Source organism: Cucurbita pepo, chromosome 3 (assembly GCF_057944985.1).
Source record: "Cucurbita pepo subsp. pepo isolate OVF chromosome 3, ASM5794498v1, whole genome shotgun sequence".
Classification (NCBI taxonomy): domain Eukaryota; kingdom Viridiplantae; phylum Streptophyta; class Magnoliopsida; order Cucurbitales; family Cucurbitaceae; genus Cucurbita; species Cucurbita pepo.
Genome location: NC_141800.1, coordinates 1,971,272 through 1,991,808, shown reverse-complemented (window position 1 = coordinate 1,991,808; position 20,537 = coordinate 1,971,272). Strand labels below are relative to the sequence as shown.

General features: G+C 36.9%; 4 protein-coding genes across 5 annotated transcripts; 1 reads left to right on the top strand and 3 right to left on the bottom strand.

Moving 5' to 3' along the window:
- Window positions 1-667: 667 nt before the first annotated feature.
- On the bottom strand, window positions 668-6,663 carry LOC111791529 (protein STRUBBELIG-RECEPTOR FAMILY 2). The gene is made up of 17 exons (XM_023672915.2): window positions 6,448-6,663; window positions 6,042-6,169; window positions 5,647-5,779; window positions 5,476-5,547; window positions 5,328-5,393; window positions 5,130-5,201; window positions 4,982-5,053; window positions 4,655-4,726; window positions 4,504-4,569; window positions 4,338-4,403; window positions 3,916-4,241; window positions 3,037-3,311; window positions 2,697-2,962; window positions 2,164-2,311; window positions 1,840-1,979; window positions 1,591-1,747; window positions 668-892 (listed from the first exon to the last, which is right to left on the bottom strand). The coding sequence occupies exons 2-17, from the start codon at window positions 6,133-6,135 to the stop codon at window positions 701-703; spliced, it is 2,217 nt and encodes a 738-aa protein (XP_023528683.2). The 5' UTR covers window positions 6,136-6,169; window positions 6,448-6,663; the 3' UTR covers window positions 668-700.
- Window positions 6,664-6,719: 56 nt separating this feature from the next.
- Window positions 6,720-9,706, top strand: LOC111791021 (D111/G-patch domain-containing protein). Its single transcript, XM_023672195.2, has 4 exons — window positions 6,720-6,893; window positions 6,994-7,545; window positions 8,892-8,957; window positions 9,065-9,706. The coding sequence occupies exons 1-4, from the start codon at window positions 6,771-6,773 to the stop codon at window positions 9,122-9,124; spliced, it is 801 nt and encodes a 266-aa protein (XP_023527963.2). The 5' UTR covers window positions 6,720-6,770; the 3' UTR covers window positions 9,125-9,706.
- A 153-nt stretch (window positions 9,707-9,859) lies between these two features.
- SPL9 (squamosa promoter binding protein-like 9) lies at window positions 9,860-12,851 on the bottom strand. 2 transcript variants are annotated; one of them, XM_023672194.2, is made up of 3 exons: window positions 12,211-12,851; window positions 10,867-10,982; window positions 9,860-10,750 (listed from the first exon to the last, which is right to left on the bottom strand). In XM_023672194.2, exons 1-3 carry the CDS (start codon window positions 12,591-12,593, stop codon window positions 10,098-10,100), a joined length of 1,152 nt encoding a protein of 383 aa, XP_023527962.1. In that variant the 5' UTR covers window positions 12,594-12,851; the 3' UTR covers window positions 9,860-10,097. The 2 variants fall into 2 exon arrangements, with proteins under 2 accessions (XP_023527962.1, XP_023527960.1); XM_023672192.2 differs by having other exon boundaries at window positions 10,843-10,982; window positions 12,211-12,848.
- A 2,911-nt stretch (window positions 12,852-15,762) lies between these two features.
- Window positions 15,763-20,091, bottom strand: LOC111789831 (UBP1-associated protein 2C). The gene is made up of 7 exons (XM_023670534.2): window positions 19,859-20,091; window positions 19,009-19,129; window positions 18,662-18,805; window positions 17,654-17,850; window positions 17,454-17,529; window positions 16,215-16,586; window positions 15,763-16,140 (listed from the first exon to the last, which is right to left on the bottom strand). Exons 1-6 carry the CDS (start codon window positions 19,984-19,986, stop codon window positions 16,239-16,241), a joined length of 1,014 nt encoding a protein of 337 aa, XP_023526302.2. The 5' UTR covers window positions 19,987-20,091; the 3' UTR covers window positions 15,763-16,140; window positions 16,215-16,238.
- Between the last annotated feature and the right edge of the window lie 446 nt (window positions 20,092-20,537).

Below are 20,537 nucleotides of genomic sequence, written 5' to 3'. Positions count from 1 at the left end.
ATCCGCTAAGTCCTTGAGACCCACGTGTATTACTCATGCTGGCAATTTTACCAAACGTCACTTCCAAAAAGTACATTTTTTAATTAGTTAGTTATTTTTTTATTATTGAAAATGAAATTTTTAACAACAATAAAATAATTTAATAGAATTTATGATTATTTTCATGAAATTAATGATTACATTTTTTAGTTTTTTTTATGTTTGCGTCAAATTATTACTTAGATTAATTGAAAAATGATTAATAACAACCATATAAAGTTGTACTTCAACATCATAGATTCCACAAATGAATTGACTTAAATTGAACCTTTGGTTCAATTTGATTATAAAATAAACTTTCATTATAAGTAAACTTTCGTTATTCGATTAACGACTTACCCTTACTTATTTGGGCATCTTTGAAACTAATCCATTATTCAATTAACGACTTTGCTTTTAATTTCATAACTTTGAGAGAAGATGAAACATTAGAAGTTGGTAATTTTTTATATAATTATATAAATTTAAACTTAAACGAGCCAATGATAAATTCTTTGTTTCTACGTCAATTCAAATATAATTAAGAGATGAAACACTAATATTATTTTTGAGGTCGTTAGTTCGATTCTATATATCTACAATGGTCGAAAATTGATTCACTGTTTCAAGGACTGTCTGTACACTAGACGAAGAAGATACTTACTAAAGCATCTGTATTTTTCTAAAATGAGGTGGAAGGATAGCTGTATGTTGGTGAACTTACGTAGCCAGTGTTGGTAGAACGAAATGATTTTTCAAAAAGATCCACTTCAGTTCCTTCTATAGCAGCACGTTCGGCCATCTCCATCTTCCTTTGAAGATTCGTTAAATGTTCCACTATTTCGGACATTGGTGGTCGGAATTCCTTCGCAGGCTGATCATCCATAGATGAAATGCACAAGACAATAAGTTAGAAAAGGATTTATACATAAAAGGACGGTATATTTTTTAGCCGATCGTTTACATTTATACATAAAATACAAGAGTTGAGGATTGTTGGGAGGGAATCCGAGATTGACTAATTTAGAGGATGATTGTGGGTTTATAGGTATGAATATTATACCATTTTGGAGAGTCGTGATTCCTAACATGATATCAGAGTCATTCCCTTCATCTATACCTCAAGTATCGAACAAATAAATTGCTAGCCTCGAAGGTGTAGTCAAAAGTGACTCATGTATTGAACAAATGGTGTATTTTGTTCAAGGGGTTCAGAGAAAGGAGTCGAGCCTCAATTAAGGGGAGGCTGTTCGAAGGCTACATAAACCTCAAGCGAGACTCTATGGTGTACTTTATTCGAGGGGAGGATTGTTGGGATGGAGTCCCAGATTGGCTAATTTAGAGGATGATCGTAGGTTTACAGACAAGAAATACATCTCCATTAGTATGAGGCATTTTGGAGAAGCACACAGCAAAGTCACGAGAACTTATGCTCAAAGTGGACAATATCATACTATTGTGGAGAGTAGTGTGGAAGTTCGTGATTCTTTAACTCATATCAATTCAACATTTATATCAGAAGCTACTTCAAATCAGTCTAGAAATAAACTAAGGCACATTAGATTTCATTACCTGTATACAAAGGGAGATGATATCGACAAAGCGTGAGAGGGACTTAGAGGAAAATGTTCCTTTAATGCTTGGATCAACCATCTGTTCTAAACTCTTGTTGTCATGAAGCCGAGATGAAGCCCATTTCACCAGCGATTGCTCTTCCCTCGGTTTCGAACTGGGTAAAAAAGAACAAAATTATTCACGTTCAAAACTGCAACGAGAGCTTGAACAGGAAGAGAAAACCAAGGAGTTTTGAAGAAACTGTACTTGTCAAATGGTTTTCTTCCTGTGACAAGCTCCAAAAGCAACACTCCGAAGGTATACACGTCACTTCTAGTATTATCAAATCCTGGCTGCCCATGTTCAGGTGCAAGGTAGCCTATGTCACCGCTGACAATCTCAGAAGCCTGTTTTCATCCGTTTTTACACGTAAAATTCATGAAAAAAATTACCACAAGAAAACAAGGCAAATTTTAAATTTGTAGTTTATGAACAATGTTACTCTTCCAAAATGAACATTTAGAGCTGTTTATTTACTATCAAATGCAAAACAATAATAATAAAATAAGCACATTCTCAACTGTTTTTTACCTTCGTTTTAACTCCATTGGTCACAAATGGCCTCAAAACAGACAGCCCACAATCACAAATACGAGGCATCAGTTCTTCATCAAGTAAGATGTTGGCAGCCTTCAGACTGCAGTGAGCAAATGGAGGGAAAAAACTTGTATGCAAATAACTGAAAACCCAAAAGGAAAACACTTATAAACCCTCAAGAATACAACTATTAATGAAAACCTTGTCTCAAGGTAAAAGAAAGTGATTTTAGAAAGGATGAACCAGAAGTTTTTATACATCACAAAGAATAAGGGTGAGTTTTAGCATTTAGAGTAATTTGCATTTTTCTCAAAATGTTTATAGAAAAAACATAAATACAAACGACAGAAATCGTAGAATGCTTGTTAAGCTAGTCATACATTGAAGATTTGGAAGCCAAATTAAATTAAAAAAAAAAAAAAACATATATTGCATATAAAATGTAAAATCACAGGTGAACTAAAGGTTTTTGGCTCTCTTAAGTTTGGTCAGACAACATGAAATTGATGATCAAATACTTTACTTACTCTAAAGCCCTAGCAATTCCAAGAGCAATCTGGAGACGGACAGTCCATGACAGAGGCATGTATGCTTCACAGTGTAAAGCGTCATCAAGAGACAGATTTCGAACGTATTCATATCCGAGAATATGTTGTCCATGCTCTACACAATATCCAAGCAGCGTAACAATGTTCGGGTGCCCCAAACGGGAAGCAGTCCATACCACATCCAGAAATTGCTCTTCTTCTGTAAATGAGAGAGCTCCCATGTTGAGATTTTTTACTGCCAAAACCTGGTAGAAATTAGAAGTCAGAAAAAAGTTCATGGAGGTCAGATCAAACTTTGCTCGTATAGGGATCATTTTACTTGGCCATCAGGAAATTCAGCTCTATAAACAGCACCAAGAGATCCCTCTCCCAGAAGATTCTCTTGACTAAAGTTGTTTGTAGTGGATTGAACCTCTGCCAGGGTGTAAATTTTTGTTCTCACTGGGAGCCTACATCTGTTTGAGAAACCTTTTCTTCCTGAAAATTTCTCGGTTCTCGTGTGATTTAATATAGGTATAGGCCTCGAACAGCCCATGAATTGAGAACTCAGGGGCAAGCTTTGTAAGCCTTCTTCTGGTGCAGTTGACGAACCATCTATCACAGAAAAAGAATTGCTTAATATCTGGAAAAAAGATGCTAGTCGAGTAGAGGCATGCTTGACATTTACGAACATGCGATCAGAGACTGAAAAGATGGAATTCAATATTTGTATAACGTATAAAACGTTTGAAGCCAAACTCACTAAGGGAAACTAGTCTCCGTGTTATGATGGGAGCTTTTGCATTTTCATCATACTAAGAAGATGAATTCCCATAACACTAATATTCCGTTTCAAATCTTAGACGACTTCAAGAAAACAATGCCATTTACATAATTGAACGATTACATTCTTCAAGTGTCAACATTACCATTTCCATTGCTACATATTAACTTTGAGACTCGGAAGACAAAAAAGTAGTATGTTGAGATAAGAAATATATCTGTCCCAATGATAGGAGAGAACAAAGACCAATGGGATTAATATAGGTCAGATATCTACCTGTATTGGTAGGGTTTCTTTTAATCATTCAATTAGTTATATAAATTAGCCAATAAGCTTCGATCTATTTATAGTTAAACAGCACCAAGTCCACAACATGAAGACATCTGGCAATAAAAAACAAAAATCTGGAAGAACTTTATAAGGAGATGGATTCACCTTCAGCTTTGCCCAGAGAAAGAGAACGAGGTAACGTATTGGTAATCTTCAAATTTATTCTCTTTTCATGAACTTTCTTCATGGAAAATACGACAAAGAGAGCTGCAAAGGTTACTACTAGTGTCACTCCTCCTACCAGGAGACCTATTCCACCAGAACCATGCCTTCTCTTCTCATGCCTCACGGCACCACGAGAGGGATAATTCTGGATGGCGTTTGACTTGGTTGTTGGAGGACCACTGATGTTCTGCACTATAGGATCTTTTCCCAGGGGAAAATCCCAGGGTGGAGAATTAACTTGTGGACGAAGCCTATTGCTCCCAATCCTAAACAGAGGTCAAGTGAAATTTTCTTTTGAGTAACTTCATGATCAGTTTAGGCAAAAGAATCCACCACCAATAGTTGATATTTGAAAAGCTTACCACAAATTTGGAATGTTTCTAAAATTGTCTGGAATAATGCCATTAAAATAATTGTCTTGGATGTTCCTGACAGAAGAAGGGATATGTGAGTGAGTACACGAGTAGCTAGCCGAAATAGGCAGAGATTCTACACTGGACGGAGAAGAGGAAGCCATGGATAACATACAAGTCAATTAATGGAAGGTGGGACAAGTAGGCAACTGATCCAGTGAATTGGTTATGCTGCAAGAACCTAGTCTAGATAGCATTAATATGATAAATAGTTGTTCAAATTTTTGTATAAAGAAAGAAGAAATAAACAAATACAAGAAACTCACAGTCTAGTGATGTTCGTCAGAGAACTGAAGGAATTTGGCAAATCTCCAGCAAAGTCATTATATGATAAATCCCTGTGAATGAGGATTAATCATTGGTTGAACACCATGACCAAAAAGGATTGTATGTAAAAATTTAGATAACCCATAGTATTATGAGTTAATATCTGAATGCGAGAGTCGAATTGTAGAAAAAGTATGGAACTTTGGGAGGTAAATTAGAAAGGAAAGCAGTAAGACACAAATCAGCAGTTGACTTGATTAATTGTCCGTTCAAATCGGTTCAATTCAAAGGCAGAAATAACATTATTAGCGAAGAAGGAAGCGTACATCTCTCTCAAATTCTGTAAACCAGCAAACACATTTCCAAGCACACCAGATAGAGTATTATGGCTCAGATTTCTGCGTGCAAAAGAATATGGATAAAGAACAAAAGACCTTTAAACGTTAACGCAACGGTAGTCAAAGATCTACTTACATATGTCGGAGATTTCCCATGTAAGATAAAGTATGTGGAAGATTTTTGCTCAAACGGTTGAATGCCATATTTCTGCAACATATAAGAATTTTACAGAATCTATTAAACAGAGTAACTGGGTACATGCCATATTTTCAAATACAAAAAGAACCCTTTGAGTACACAACTATGGATGAAAACACAGCACATACAACTTACATATGAGTCGCATTAGGAGGCAAGTTGTGCGGAATTTCACCCGTAAGTCTATTAGAGCTAACATCCCTAACAAGAGAATTAAACAGACGTAATCACACAGTAATCAGCAATATTGACAATTGTTCAATTGACCAAAAAAATAACCTACATTTGCTTCAAATTTATGAGATTGTTGAGCTGTCCTCCAAGATTCCCAGTGAGATTTAGTCCATGGAGCTTACTACAGAAGCAGATAATATTCAGAGAAGCACTTCGGTCAAAGAAGGAAACATAATATCAAGTACATGTTTATGATGTTCAAGGAGCTTTATGACATTACAGGTACATTACAGAGAAACCGGAGCAAGACACTCCAGTCCATGATTCCTCACAAGGATCTCCACCTTCTTTTCTCCATCCTTTAAGCTCTAGCGGATAGTTCATGGCACTGTACAGATCCTGAAGAGCTGCAACTGTACAGTACACAATATCAATCCGTCAATAACGGGTAAAAGAATAGCTATAAAGCTTCGGAATGATTCGCAAGCAGGTGATGTCTACGATTATCATATATTAATCCTCGAGATAGCTTATGATCAGGAGGCTATCAGAAGACGTCAAGAAACTAAAACCATAAAAACCAGTGCTCTATTCCAATCAAGTTCCTATTCGAAGCCAAGAAACTAAAATTAATAAGCTACATTCAAGCAGAAAAAATGTAGTTGAAATAGTTACCATCCGACGGATTAGTGAAGGCCCTAGCCAGCGATGTCAGAATCGTCAAATAGAAAACGACATTAAAATACCCAAACAGACGCTGTTGGAGCATTTCTCCAAAAACCACGGTCCAGTTTGATGATTCTCTGTTTCCATGGAACAAAGAATCGAACACAAGTAAAGCGTCAAGAACATGGTAGCGTACAAGAAGATTAAACCACAGAAGAAGTCACCACACCGATATTCCAAGTAAGAATCAAAAACTACAAAAAGTTTAAGAGTAAGACGTTGACGCGAAGTAGTTAAAGCCGAAGAACAGAGTTGTTTTCTTGCTACTCTTTCTCTGCAACAAGAATTACTCCAAAAGGAAAAAATGGCGGCACGGAAAAGTTGTTCAGTGGTAGTTAGGGTTTGGAAATGGTACCTTCGAGAGAGAAAGCAGAAGGAAGGCGTGCTGAACTGGTTCGCACAGAGAGAAAAGGAACTCGTACGGACAGTGTGAAAAAATCGCCTGCAAATGAGCGTACTCTTCGGCGGCAATGAAGACGATGAAGTTCTTGCAATTGTTGGAAGTTGATGAGCTGGCGTCCACGTCGGCTGAAACGGTTACGAATTTATAATTGTTTTCGAAATAAAAGAGTTTTTTTAATGATTTTTTTTTTTTTTTTTTTACTAATTTAACATCTTTTTTTTAAAAGAAGGTCCAAATAGCGGTAAATTATATTTTCGTTTCAGAGGTCACGAGCTATGGCGGAATCAGCTTTCAAGCAATCCAACGAACCAGACGATGGAGAAGATGATTACATGGGCGACCTTTCTAAGTTGCTTCCTCCTGAAGTTACTAGCTCTTCCAAATCCATGTCCAAGAAGGTAAGGTCTGCTGGCTTTGCTTTGTTCTTCAGCTAATCGATAAATTCTAGGGCTAGTTACTCCATTAGTTTCTTGGACTTAAAATCAAATTTAATTGCAGCTTCCTGCTAATAAAACCCCTGCTGTTCAAACGTCGATTAAGAAGCCCAAAACCTTCAATTGGCAAGAACAGCGCAGACGGGATAGAGAACGGAAGCAATTCGAAGAGGATGAACAGACATTGGCGAGAATAGAGGCTCCGATTCCACAATCGAACATTGGATTTAAGTTGTTGAAGCAAATGGGGTACACTCCTGGCGCAGCTTTGGGCAAGGAGGGATCGGGACTGGCAGAGCCTGTGGGACTTGAGATTCGACGGTCACGAGCTGGAATTGGCCGCCAAGATCCGATTAAAGAGAAGAAGAAGCAAGAAGTTATAAGATCTGAGAGAAAGAGGAACCATCAGGAGGCCTTGATGGAGGAATTTGGGTCTCGACAGAAGCTGCAGTGGCGAAGTCGAAGAATTGTGGTCAATTACCACAAGGCGAAGGCAGCACTTGATCAGTTGGAGAATAAGGAAGTTGTGGAGCCAGAGAAGAAGGACGATGAGGAGGAAGGAGATGAGGAGGAAGGAGATGAGGAAGAAGAAGAGGAAGAGATTATAACAGAAGAGGTATAATTCTATTCTGAAAGTTCTACCACCCTCCTTAATTTCTTGTAAAGTTCTCTCTTTGGTAGGTTTGGTAGGTTATGAATCACAGTGGTATGATATTGTCCGATATTGTCTACTTTGAGCATAAGTTCTCATGATTTTGCTTTTGGTTTCCCTAAAAGACTTTATACTAACGAAGATGTATTTCTTATAAATCCATGATCAACCCTTTAATCAACGGATGTGTGACTCTTCTCCCAACAATCCTCAACAGTCCTCCCCTCCCTTCGAACAAAGTACACCATAGAGCCTCCATTGAGGCCTATGGAGCCCTCGAATAGCCTCCCCTTAATCGAGACTCGACTCCTTCTTTAGAGCCCTCGAACAAAGTACACCCTTTGTTCGACAGTCACTTTTGACTACACCTTTAAGACTCACCATTTGAGAATTCTATTGACATGGTTAAGTTAAGGGCATGATTCTGATACCATGTTAGGAATCACGAATCTTCACAATGGTATAATATTGTCCACTTTGAGCATAAGTTCTTGTGGTTTTGCTTTTTGGTTTTCCCAAAAGGCCTCGTACCAATGGAGATATATTCCTTACTTATATAAACCCATGATCAACCCCTTAATTAGCCGATGTGGGACTCCTCTCCCAACAATCCAAAACATCAAGGTAGGATCAATCTTTCATTTTTATGTTATATAAAGCTTCTCTTTCATTTTTTGATTCAAGATTAAAATGAATTGCTGTCTGCCATTTGTTAGACTACTCTGCTATTTCAAAGTCGAGCTCTATTAATTGGAACCCTGTGGTGGACATTTGCGAAGAAAGATCAAATAAGACATATATTTAAGAAGAAATGAAATTTCTCATACTGGAATTTTTTAGGCACACCATCTCTCAAATCTCTTCTTTTGTCCACTCCACACATTTGATTCAACCACACCACCTCCTGAATATTTATTTACTCTGAAAAGAAACAATTTCATTATTAAATGTAATGTACAAGAGGGAGAGACCCAGGGCAAGTAGTTTACAAGGTCTTCCGATTAGCATGAGAAGAAGAAATAGGAAGTTACACCTTTCAGATGCTTCACCCAGCTCCCAAAAGCTGTCATTTCCACAATTCCATTAACCTTAGCTTTTAGCTCAAATTCTGGAGTCAAGTTAGTTTTCAATGTCTTTTAGGTGATGTTCCTATTTTTGACCCGTACCCTGCTTCTTAAGCTGTTACTCATTATTCACATGATATATATGTATATAGATAGATATAGATATAGATATATAAATTTGTGTTATTTCTGGTGTGAACGTGCTTGCTGGGGAATTGGTATAACATAGGTCTGTGATTGATGCAGGATTTGGAGAGTATTTTGATTAAACTGAGAGATGAACATCGATATTGCCTTTTCTGTGGATACCAGGTGAGTGTATTGCACCAATCTTTTGAGACAATAGTTCAAGATTGACTTGTATGTTATGCTAAACCTGAATCCTCCTTTTCTTAACATCATTCTGCTGTTCATTGCAGTACGACTCGATAGAGTTGCTCCTATCTAACTGCCCTGGAATTAATGAAGATGATCACTGAACTACTTTTTGCTCCAAACCCTTATACGGAGATGCCCCCTTCATATTAAGGGTTGCATCATGTGCTTTACTATGTCTTTGTCGACATTAACGGCATAATCTCCCAGAAAAAAATCCGATCTGAAGTTGCTGTTCGGAATAGCGGTTAATGGATAGAACAAGTTCTTTGAGTTTAAGGCCCAGAAGTAGGAGTTCAGTGACACCAAATCTGCTCTACATAATACGTGGGCCAAGCTCCCCCGTATTGTGTCCTTTTGAGTGCAAAGTGTAAGAATTTGAACTGTGATGTCGAATTCAAGTTTCCTAGCAGCGGCTGGCACAAAAGTTGGCGGGTAAAAGGATTTGAAGGATATGTTGAACATTCTTGAAGTGGTATCTTTCTTATTGAAATTTAGTTGCTTGTTAATCTTTCTGTCATATTCCCTGATAATGCAGTGACAATCTGTAAGAGATTTTGACCTATTCTGGATTCAAGTTTTAACAATCTTCTCTGCTTTTTATCTTATAAATGTAGTAGTGAATTACATGGTGACACGTTGAGGTCATAGAAGAATGTACATGGAAATTGGGTCACAATTTTACACTTGTTTTTGGGTGAAATATACTTTTGATCTTTCAGTTTGTAGATCAGTTTGTTCTTAGACCATTAAGTTATTACTAACAAAACTTTTTACTGAGTTGAAAAATTAATCTTAGACCATTCAAAGGCAAGCAGCTAGCGATGGCAAAATCAAACTAAACACACAAGCACCAGACAGTTCCATAGTAAAATGTCAAAAGGGAAAGAGTTCAGGTCTCAAGTCTTCCTGATGTAGTTCATAAAACACAAGAGGAACAATAGCTTTCAACAAACCCAACCAGGGGGGTAATGGCGTAGACGATGAGTTCGATGTCTCGAGCCAATTATTCATTCGAAAAGGCCTAAAAGAGGAGTGGATTTCACTGGAACCAGAGAGTTGAAGTGCAGCAGCACCTCAAAGTGACCAGTGCAGATGCTGCTGGGTTGAGTCGAAGGCACCTGCTGATTGCCCAAGTTCCATGTATGGCCTCCTACTACCTTGATTAGGAAACTGGACATCACCAGAGAAAGAACTGGTAGTAAGAGCCTGTGAAACTTGATGATTCAGACCCAAGTCAGATGCCAGGTCCAGGGAGATGCTAGCAGGAGCTTCATTTCCCTTGAAACTCCACGACGACATCGACATCGACATTGGGAAGTGATTGGTAGCAGCATGAGCTGATGTTGTTTGAGCCACAAGTGCACCTTCAGCATTCAACAAGGCTGCATTAACCTCGAGAGGCGTCGTTCGGTTTCTGGAGCCCCATGTTTGGTTTGACAGAAGAGAGAGAGCACAGGATGAGTCAGTGACTCCATTGATGCATTCCCCAGAAGGATTACCAGGACCAGAATAACTGGTTCCACCTGCTGAAGAAACTGGCAGGAGAAGTTCAGATGGATTGCTCTGCCAAGGATTTGGGATATATTTCCCCATAGAAGTGATGCCTTGATTTCCAGGCACCCGTTCGGATGATGCTTTCATACCCGACGACGACCAAACATCCTTTCCAGTCAGCTTTGGATATGCACTGAAGTCCATCAGAAAGCTTCCAACTCTGCTGCTGTTTTCTATCATTGCAAGCAGCAAACAAGTGGTCGTTAATCTTTGCACAAAGCTAAGTCAAGACATATCATTTCAATGAATAATGGCAATGTCTAACCAAAGATAGATGAAGAGAAGCGACCATAACGAGTGGACAACAGTGACCCAGGTGGTGGCTTCCTACGCCGCTCATTATGCCCAGCCAGACGTCTGCGGCAGCTACGTTTTCCTTGATCAAATTCAGGAAGCTGATGAAATCTGATAACAAACCAAAGCCGCAATCACTTTCAGTGAACTACTTCAGAATTTTGCATGCATCAAACCTTGCGGTTCTATAAATTTAATTAGTGAATCAATTTAGATCTTCATTAGTGATGTATAGTTGTATTTTCATTTCATTCTGTTCAAAATCAACTATACTGTTCTCCCAAAATCTTGTCAAAATAGCATAATTCTACTTAAATAATGTTTCATTCTCCTCCCCAACCAATGTGGGATCTCACAATCCACCCCCTTTCGGGGCCAACGTCTTTACCAGCACACCGTCTCATCCACCACCTTCGGGGCTCAGCCTCCTTGCTGGTAGTGTCTGGCTTTGATACCATTTGTAATGGCTCAAGCCCACCGCTAACAAATATTGTTCTCTTTGGGTTTTCCCTTTCAGGCTTTCCCTCAAGGTTTTTAAAACACGTCTGCTAGGGAGAGGTTGTTTCGTTCTCCTCCCCAACCGATGTGGGATCTCACAATATGCATGGTAAAGAGAAGAGTTCTTATGTATATTTTGTAAAAATGGAGCAAATGGAGCAAACCAGGACATTTAGAGTAAACAGAGCTAAGAATCAACGATATCAAGTCAAGAGAAGGAAACAAAGCACAAAATCTAGAGGACAGCATTTGGACACACTACCACAACACAAGCTTAAGGCTATCCACCTTGAAGTCCAAGACAACACTAATTCCAGCTCTTGGAGTCTTCAGGCTATCCACCCCTCAAGTTTGTTCCATTCACATTAATATGCATGAGAAAGAAGCTTGTAATTGTGTCTAAGTTCTTGATTGCATATTTTCTTCCTTTTCATTATATCAATGAGAGGTTTCTGTTCTTATTTTGACCAATGGTAGGGAATTTTGGTAGCCTCCTTGGACTTTTAAGGGATTGAGTAGAATATCAAGTTATGTAGCTTCTATTGCATTCAATTCATATCACAAAAGTTGGAATAGAAAATCAAGCAGGAACACAAAGAGAACGAACAGCTTGATGATGAAGGGTAGGCTATTGTATTGACTGCTATCAACCTCTTATGCTAGAGCTCCATATTAACATCTATTTCACAGATTCAACCAAAATAGTTGAAGGAAAAAGATGAATCTAAGCTTTGAAACAAAAAGGAAACTCAGAACAACACAGTAAAATGAATCTAAGAACTAATCAGAGACCATTTATAAGAACTAATGCAAGATAAAAGCAAAGAGAGTGTGAGGTGACCTGCTACACTGTTGGCAAAACCTTTGCTCAAGACCAGCAACAATGACCTTGGGGGATTTGGAGTGCATAGTACAAACTTTGTGTCTGGAATAGTAAGCCTTAACATCACTTAGATCTACTTTACAGCCTTCAACCTGACACCTAGGGGGCTGAGCCGGCTGAACAACGCCTCCCCTAAGCTTCTTGGTGGGTGTTGATGCAATAAGAGGTGAGGATGAGAAAGATCCCCCCCCACCTGATTTAGGAAGCTCTCCAATACCCACATCTTCAAAGTAAATTTTGTGTCCAAATTTGAGGCCATTGAGGGATTCGGCTGATGAATTGGGCGGCGAGGAAGTGGAAGACCCACCAGACTCAGTCAAAGAGCTGCAATCCATTTCCATTGGGGGTTCTCTCTAAGAAAGAGGGTTGGTCATAATGAGTGTGTGTGTTGGGAGGGAAAGAGAAGGAAATGGAGCTAAAGGGGAAATGGGAAAGACGGGGCCATTGCCAGCGGAGGGAGTTTTTAATTACTTGGTTTCTTGGGTATCGTATGCAAAAATAATGGAAGAATGAGAAAAGTAAAGTAAAATAAGAAAGAGATTTTGAAGTGATGATGGGTTCTTGGTGCTCTGTTGCCGGACGAGGTGCTCTGTCACCTGACGCCCTGAAACCCTTTCTCTTTCTCTTTAACCCCCTCTTTTATCCTTTCCCCCCTCTCTCAAAACCTTCCCTTCCCCGCTCACCCTTACTCCTACATTGATTAATTAAGAGGATGATCATGAGTTTATAAATAAAAAATTGTATTTCCATTGGTATGAGATCATTTGGAGAAGACAAAAGCAAAATCACAAAAGTTTATGCTCAAAATGGACAATATCATGCCATTGTGGAGAGCTCGGATTCCTAACATTCCTTCCTCCCCTTTCCCTAAAATATATTTTTTAGTTTGTTGGGACCGTCTAAAGTTGACCAATCGAGGGATTCATCATCTCCATTGGTATTAGGCTTCGGAAGCTCCAACCTAAACCATGAGCTCAAACTGAACAACATCATAATAGTGTGAAAAGTCGTGTTCCTAACATGTCTCATTTTTTTGTGTTTTCGACTATATATATATATCAAAATCATTTAATTAAAATATGAATAATAATATTAAAAAGGCTTAATAACTTTTAAAAGAATATATATAATTATAAATCTTAAAAAAAACAAAGAGTAGAATGATATTTTATTAAAAAGAAAGTAATAGTTACTATTTGTAGAAAGATTCCAAAGTAATTCCTATGGAATCGAAAAGTTTATTTATTTATTTATTTAGTTTTTTTTTTTTCAAATAAATAAACTTTAAATTTATCATAAATTATATAAAATACTCTAAAAAAAATTTATTTTCTATTTTAATTTCCCCTTTTTTTTATATATATAAAACAAGGTTAAAATTGTCATTTTGAGACTCGTTTTCTTTTATTTCGTACCTTAATCGAGTCTAAAAAATTATTATAATTTATTATTAACAAAAAATTATTATAATTTATATTTTTTATTCTAAAAAATAAATAAAATATTTTAATTGTTTTAAAAAAGACATAAATATTATTTTAATTATATTAATGAGCCCCAAAACCTGTGGAAGCAAAATGTAATGATTTGTCATAACTTTCCTTTTTGACAAGATATTTTGTCATTTTTCAAAAATTGAATGCCTTTTTTATATCATTTTTTAATTAAAATTTTCACACATTATTGATTTAAAAAAAATAATAAATGGGAAGATAATTCTTTGCCAATTATTTTCCCATATTTTGTAAAAAAAGTTAAAATATCTTTATTGCTTCAATTCTTTCCAACTTTTTGTGTTTGCTTAGGAAGAGGAAAGTTACTCAAGGTTAAAATTACGAAAATGACCCTGCAAATTATTAATGATTGTAACTATACGACGGAGAATTCTTGGGATCAAGTTCTCTGCAATAATTTTTTATGGATAATTTACATTTTTTTCAATATATTTTTTATTAAGTAAGATTCGTGTCTGTCTTACTCTTATCTATATTTACTTATATAATGAGGCAAGACAGAAAAATGGGGCGTGGTCGAGAATAAGGAATATAGTCTTCGTTTCTTTGTCCCATTTAGTCTCCTTGCTCCCTCCCACATTTTCGGTGTAAGCGAAAAAATTTTACTTTACAGACCAGTGAATAGCTCCAGTTAAACTATAGTTACTGTAGGTAGACGTAGCGTATGCAAAGTCGGATTAGAATAATCGAAGTTTAATTCAAATTAAAATTTAATCTAACAGTAAAATTAATTTGTTGATTCTTTATTTTTAACTTAACTTTAATCCAATGTTTGATTCTTAGCACCAACAAACATGTTGGGAAGGTACACAAACTTTTCTATATTGAACAACTTTTTTCTTTATTTTTTATTCACTTTTTCCAAACATTATTGGAAGAGAATTAATAATGTGATATATATATATAGTGAAAATTATTTTCCACTTTTTAACGTTAAAAAAGGTTAAAAATCTTGTTCGTGTCGAATCCAACAAATAATAATGTTTTGCTTGAAAACCATTTTGAATTGTACGTTACACGTAGGGTCAATCCTATAAAGACATGTTTGAGAATATAATAGTGGAACTATGTTCGAATTGGCTATTTACAAGACAACGAGTTTGTATCTTTATTGAGTCGGGAGGTGGGTTTCGGACTATTTATAAAATGATTCTACGAAGGTTAAATTAGCGACGTAAGGGTATGGTTTAAAAAGATTGAAGGTAAAAAGAGGAGATGAGTGGATTGGATGTAAGCAATAATTGGGGCGTTTTGGTGTGCATCCCATTAGCCATTATCCACATGGCCATCACATAAACAAGACCTGAACTTGGATTGGACATCTTCCACTGACAACCAAAGCAAGAGTCTTGTCCCTTAAGATTTCAGAATCTTCAACAGTACATCCAACCATTTTCCTTTTTTTTTTTTTTTTTTTTTTTCATCATTTTTTTAAAAAAAATTGGGATAAAAAACAGTATACGAATAAATTAAAAACATACCCGAGTAGGAGTAATCTTGAAAACATATTCATTTTCGATCTCTCGATCTTTAGAGCTTCAAATGGTAAAGATTAGTGGCATATGATCGGTATGTAAATTTTGACTAAATTTGAATCTTAGTTAAACTTTGAATTATGCATAGCTGTAAATGATTTATTTTGAATCTCTGAGCTAAATTTCAGTGTGCAGTGTGCATATTTCGATTCATTAAACAAATAATTACAGGACTAATTTACTTACTAAATTAATTTTCAAAATCTAATAGTTTTATATCACTCGATCGTTCATCAACATTATGAAGCCTTCAAGTTCCGACCAAATAAACACTAATTTCAACTGAAAATTTTGAATCTATGATTCAAATGGTTCTATTTATCACCGTTTTTTCTATTATTCCTTAAATTTCCGACGTTAGTTTGCATATATCTTAACTAAAAATAAAATTCAACTAAAAGTGTGTCGTGGATAAAGTTCAACTAGAGTAGTTCAATCTAAATATTTAAAATTACAGAGACTAAATTAAGACGTGAGGAAAATGATATTTAAACCTAAAACCTAAACAATTACAGAAAATTTGGAAGAACTTCTTTGAAGAAAATTGTTAATGGAACACAAATAATCTAATCTAATCTAATACTTACAGTAAACAGTAACTATGAGATCCGTTTTCTAAATTCGAAACAGGAAATGAGAGTAAAATGCAATTCAGAAAGATCAAGAATACTCTGTCTGTCATATGTTCAATATTTTTCATGCTCAGAACCAACTGCTTCTAATCCTAAGAATGACTAAGTATGCATTATTTCTAGAGGCTAATAATATTACTCCAACAAGCTACACAAGGATGAAGAGATTACCCAATTTCAAGAGGGCCATTGCCAATGTCCAAATCCCTGCAAAGAACCAGTGAACCATGAACCATGGAATGAGAATCAAAGCTAACATATTATCACGTTTTGAAATTCACCTCCCATAAATCACATCGGTAGCGCTATTGTTTCGCCATATAATATGGATAGCCTCCCATTCCAGCAGGCGTGGTCAGGTGGAGTCCGGGAGTGTCTTTCTTTCCTATCACTTGATGGGGATGTGGCATTTGGGGTTGGCTCGCATACGAAGCATGCGCCGACGTTGGACTAGGATATGAAGCATGATATGATGCAAGAGCTTGGGGGGGATATGCATAGCCAACAGGGGCAACACCGCCGTGTGGTTTTCCAGGTTGAGGATATCCAGCTGCTGCTACTGGGTATGGCATAGAAGGAATAGCTGGGGGTACTTGTGCCTGCATCATCTTGTTCCTGTGTGAATCGGCGAGCTTCACAATTATGTTCCTTCCCTGCAAACACTCACCACATTATAGAAATGCTTGCAAAAGAATGCAATAGAACGACCCAACCAAGGTCGGTAACTTTCTCGAAAGTTTGTCTAAAGTGTTAATTCTTCCAGACAAAGAACTTCGCCTTTTCTGGAATTTTCACCTTCCAAAAAATTGATAACACACTCCCTAAAAGAAGAATGATCCACTAGATAAAGAAAATACGATCTTACACGAGAAACCCTTCGAAGGATGAAGACTCCATAGTCGAACAATCCTTTCTCCCCTGCCTAAAATTGAAGTCTCCCACTAAAGAAAGGAGAGTCATAATCCCCATCGTTTCTCTATCGAACAAACGAAAGAAAGAATGATCTCCCTCATGAATCAAAACGTCAACGACAAAATAATTTTTCATAACAGATAAATGATAAAAATTAGGAAAGACATTGCAAAGGGGGCGATCCCCACCCATCTATCCTCCAAAAACAGAGTACCTTAGCCATCGCCCACCACATCACTAAATTAGATCAGAAAAAAAAAAAAAGAAAAAAAAAACAAGCTTATTAGAAATTTCTTTCCACGGATTCTGAAGGTGCCTTTAACCCCACCAAAAATTCAGTCAAAATGATGAGAACTATACTTGCTCACAATAATCATCCACCACAAGTAAGAAAAGGAAAGGAGATAAGGGACCCCTATCTAAGACCTCTGGAAGCAATAATCTTACCCTTAGGACTACCCTTACTTATGGCCTTTTCCCTTTTTTCTTGACGCTTGAAAGATAAATTACAGCATATCTGAGCATTTAAATGATTGGAATCTTCTATAATGCTAAAAATTAAACCGGCTATTTTAAAAGGCTATTATCAAGGCTCGTTACTCACTCACCCCAAAGGTCTTGTCTGGATCATCTATTGCCTTCTTTGTAGCCTCGACTGTGGTATATGTAACAAATCCGAACCCTCTACACACAAAAAAATGAAAATTATATAATAGCTGCAGTGCAGTGGGGTCCATAAGATAAAAAAATTATAGACATCAACCGAGAAAGCAATGTCCCAATGAAACGCGAGAAGAATGTTACTAACCGTGATTCATTTGTATCTTTATCATAGGCAACCGAACCTTCTTCTATATCACCATACCTTCCAAAGAAATTCAGCAACATTTCACTTGTAATATCTGGTGATAACCCACCAATGTATAGCTTCCTCTGTGCTAAATCTGGAGTTGTACTTGATCCACTTAGACCCTCACAAGCCAGATTGCAGACAGCCATGCGACCCTAAATTAAGAAGAATTTATCAAATACAAATATTTGAGTTCTCTTAGAAATATCTTAGTAAGCCACCAGCTAGGATATGTGGAACGAAGAGATGGTTGTGTTCATTACAAGTTCAAGTTATCTATCCTTACCTTGCAGATAGGCTTGTCAATCAACAACCCTTAATATCTGCTTTTAAGGGCATAAATTTTGTTCAAGTTCAGAATTATTTCAAGTAGGATATACAGCTCATATATAGGAGTTGGTTAAGTTTCAATCTTTGTAAAATTAGATTCATTACATATTGTGATCAAAATCCAAAAAGAATACTTCTCCATTAGCCAACAGCTATCGTCCTATGAACAAACAAATGGTGAGACCAAATATTGTATTTTTCTAAAAGTTTGTGTCTTCCCCAAGGCCTACACTTTAGAGACATCGAGACTTTTTTGTTATTATACTCGCCCAAAGATTCACATCACAACATTGAGGTAGGTATTTCTAAGAGACTATCGTTCTTGCCAATTTGAGCATAACTCAGTGAATGAGACGTCAATTACCATTTTATGAAGAAGATGGGGTCGAAATGAAACTCGATTGAGGATACAGGATGTGGGGTCAGGGTGCTATTTCACGAAACGAATTAAAAAGCAAACAAAAAAAATTCTAAACTCTAAAGAAGATAATTTATAATCCATTGTATTCCTAACCCAAATAAGAAACGTTAACTTCTTCATCCCATCCCAACTATTTTCACACACATTTAACTCCAAAACATCATCTGATCAAATAGAAAATATTTCCACAACATCTGGAAGGGGTAAGTGATTACCTCAATAATTTTGCTAGGTGCTTTTAAAGCAGCTTTAGTTGACTCCATATGCTTGTAAGTAATGAAACCATATCCACGAGACTTGCCTGTCGTTTTGTCATAGATAACGGCTCCTTCTTCAATTTCGCCATGGACGCTAAACGTCTGAACATGAAAATAATTACAACTACTTCGTTAGGAAGAAAACCAACAGAACACTTTTTTGTAGGAGATGGAAGCCTAGGAGAAAAAATTATTAAAAAAGAAAGTGATCCCAAAATTTAATGTTCCAGGACTAAGAACATATATCCTAGAAAACAATCACAAGCATGACAGGCAAAACACAAGCAACAACCAACTACACTCACAGCACACAGTGTTTCTGAAGTGGTATTCCAGGCCAAGCCACGAACAAAAAGCTTTCGATTGACAGGATCTGCACTGGCAACACTTTTTATTTCTTCTGCAATGGAAGGATACTGGGACCCTCTTTATGCCTCAACATGCAACGCAAACAAACACACATTCACCATGTCAATCACACAGCATACAATTCAAGCAACACCCTTCTGATTGGAATACCCAAAAATCTTATTCTTACCATAGTTTTAGTGATGGAAGTTACTTTCAAAAGAAATTTTCTATTCAAGAACTATAAAGACAAAAACAAATTTCGAACAAATTTGTTTTGTGTTGAAATTCATTTTTTATAATTCTTGGACTTGTGAGTTTGTCTTCTTTTTTAAATAGTGTATTAGATAAATACTCCAAGATAAATCTGAATTTGGTTCGAAATAACTTCATGATAGTTTAACAATTTTTTTTTTTTTTTTGGCAGAAGCAATTTATTAAAGATAAATTTTAGAGTGACTAAACTTTAGATTGTGTTTTATAAAAAAAAAAAAACAATGATAATCTGCGAAACAATAAGATCCCAACCTTCGGCTACAATGGAAACTAAGAACGCAAAAACGTAGAACAGAACATCGGCAACAGAGGCATAAATGAGTTAAGGCGCGGATTATCCAATTCTTTGAAACTCCATATCTCATCCAATAACATTTTTCACAGTAAACAGAAAGACAAAACCAGGTGAGAAAAAGAAGAAGAAGAACTAATAAACTAAAACACTACGAGAATTCATGAAAACAAACAAACAAGGAGAAGAAAGAAGATCAAATGGAAGCGTGGTTTAATCAATAAGGAGAAGAGACGCACAGTCTGGCAAGGAGATCGACGAGTTGTGGCTTGGGAAGCGGTTCAAGGAGAGACCGCAAATGTTCGACTGACGAAAATTCACCGTTGCCAACGGTCTCCTCCAGCTTCCTCTTCTTCAAATCCTCCATGTTCGTGATGGTTATCAGACACGTTTGGCGCTGAAGTGATAGCAGCAGCCCTTGTTGAGCGCTCCAAACTGGACCGAACACAGCCTTTAGGGCTTCTTTTTTACATTTTAGGCGGGTTTTTATTTTAGCTATGGTCTTCACACAACCTTACATTTCTATTATGTAATTTTTTTATTTGCATGTCTGTCCAAGACGTGTTGTCCATGGTCTCGTGTCTATTCCACAAAATTCTTTATTTGTTTTCATGTTAGATAGGCATTTACTATTCTTCAATACGAGAGTGTATGACCCCGATCACCAAAATCATGTCTATACCTGTCAGGACTAGAATGTATTTTAACGGTAACATTTGTAACAACCCTCACAATCCACTACCCTTGGGTTCAGCGTCCTACCTGGCACACCGTCTAATGTGCGAAGCCCTCACAATTCACCTCCCTTGGGAACCCAGCGTCTTCATTGGCACGCTTCTCGGTGTGCGACTCTGATACCATTTGTAACAAGTCAAGCTCACTGTTAGTAGATACTGTCTTCTTTGGGTTTTCACTTTC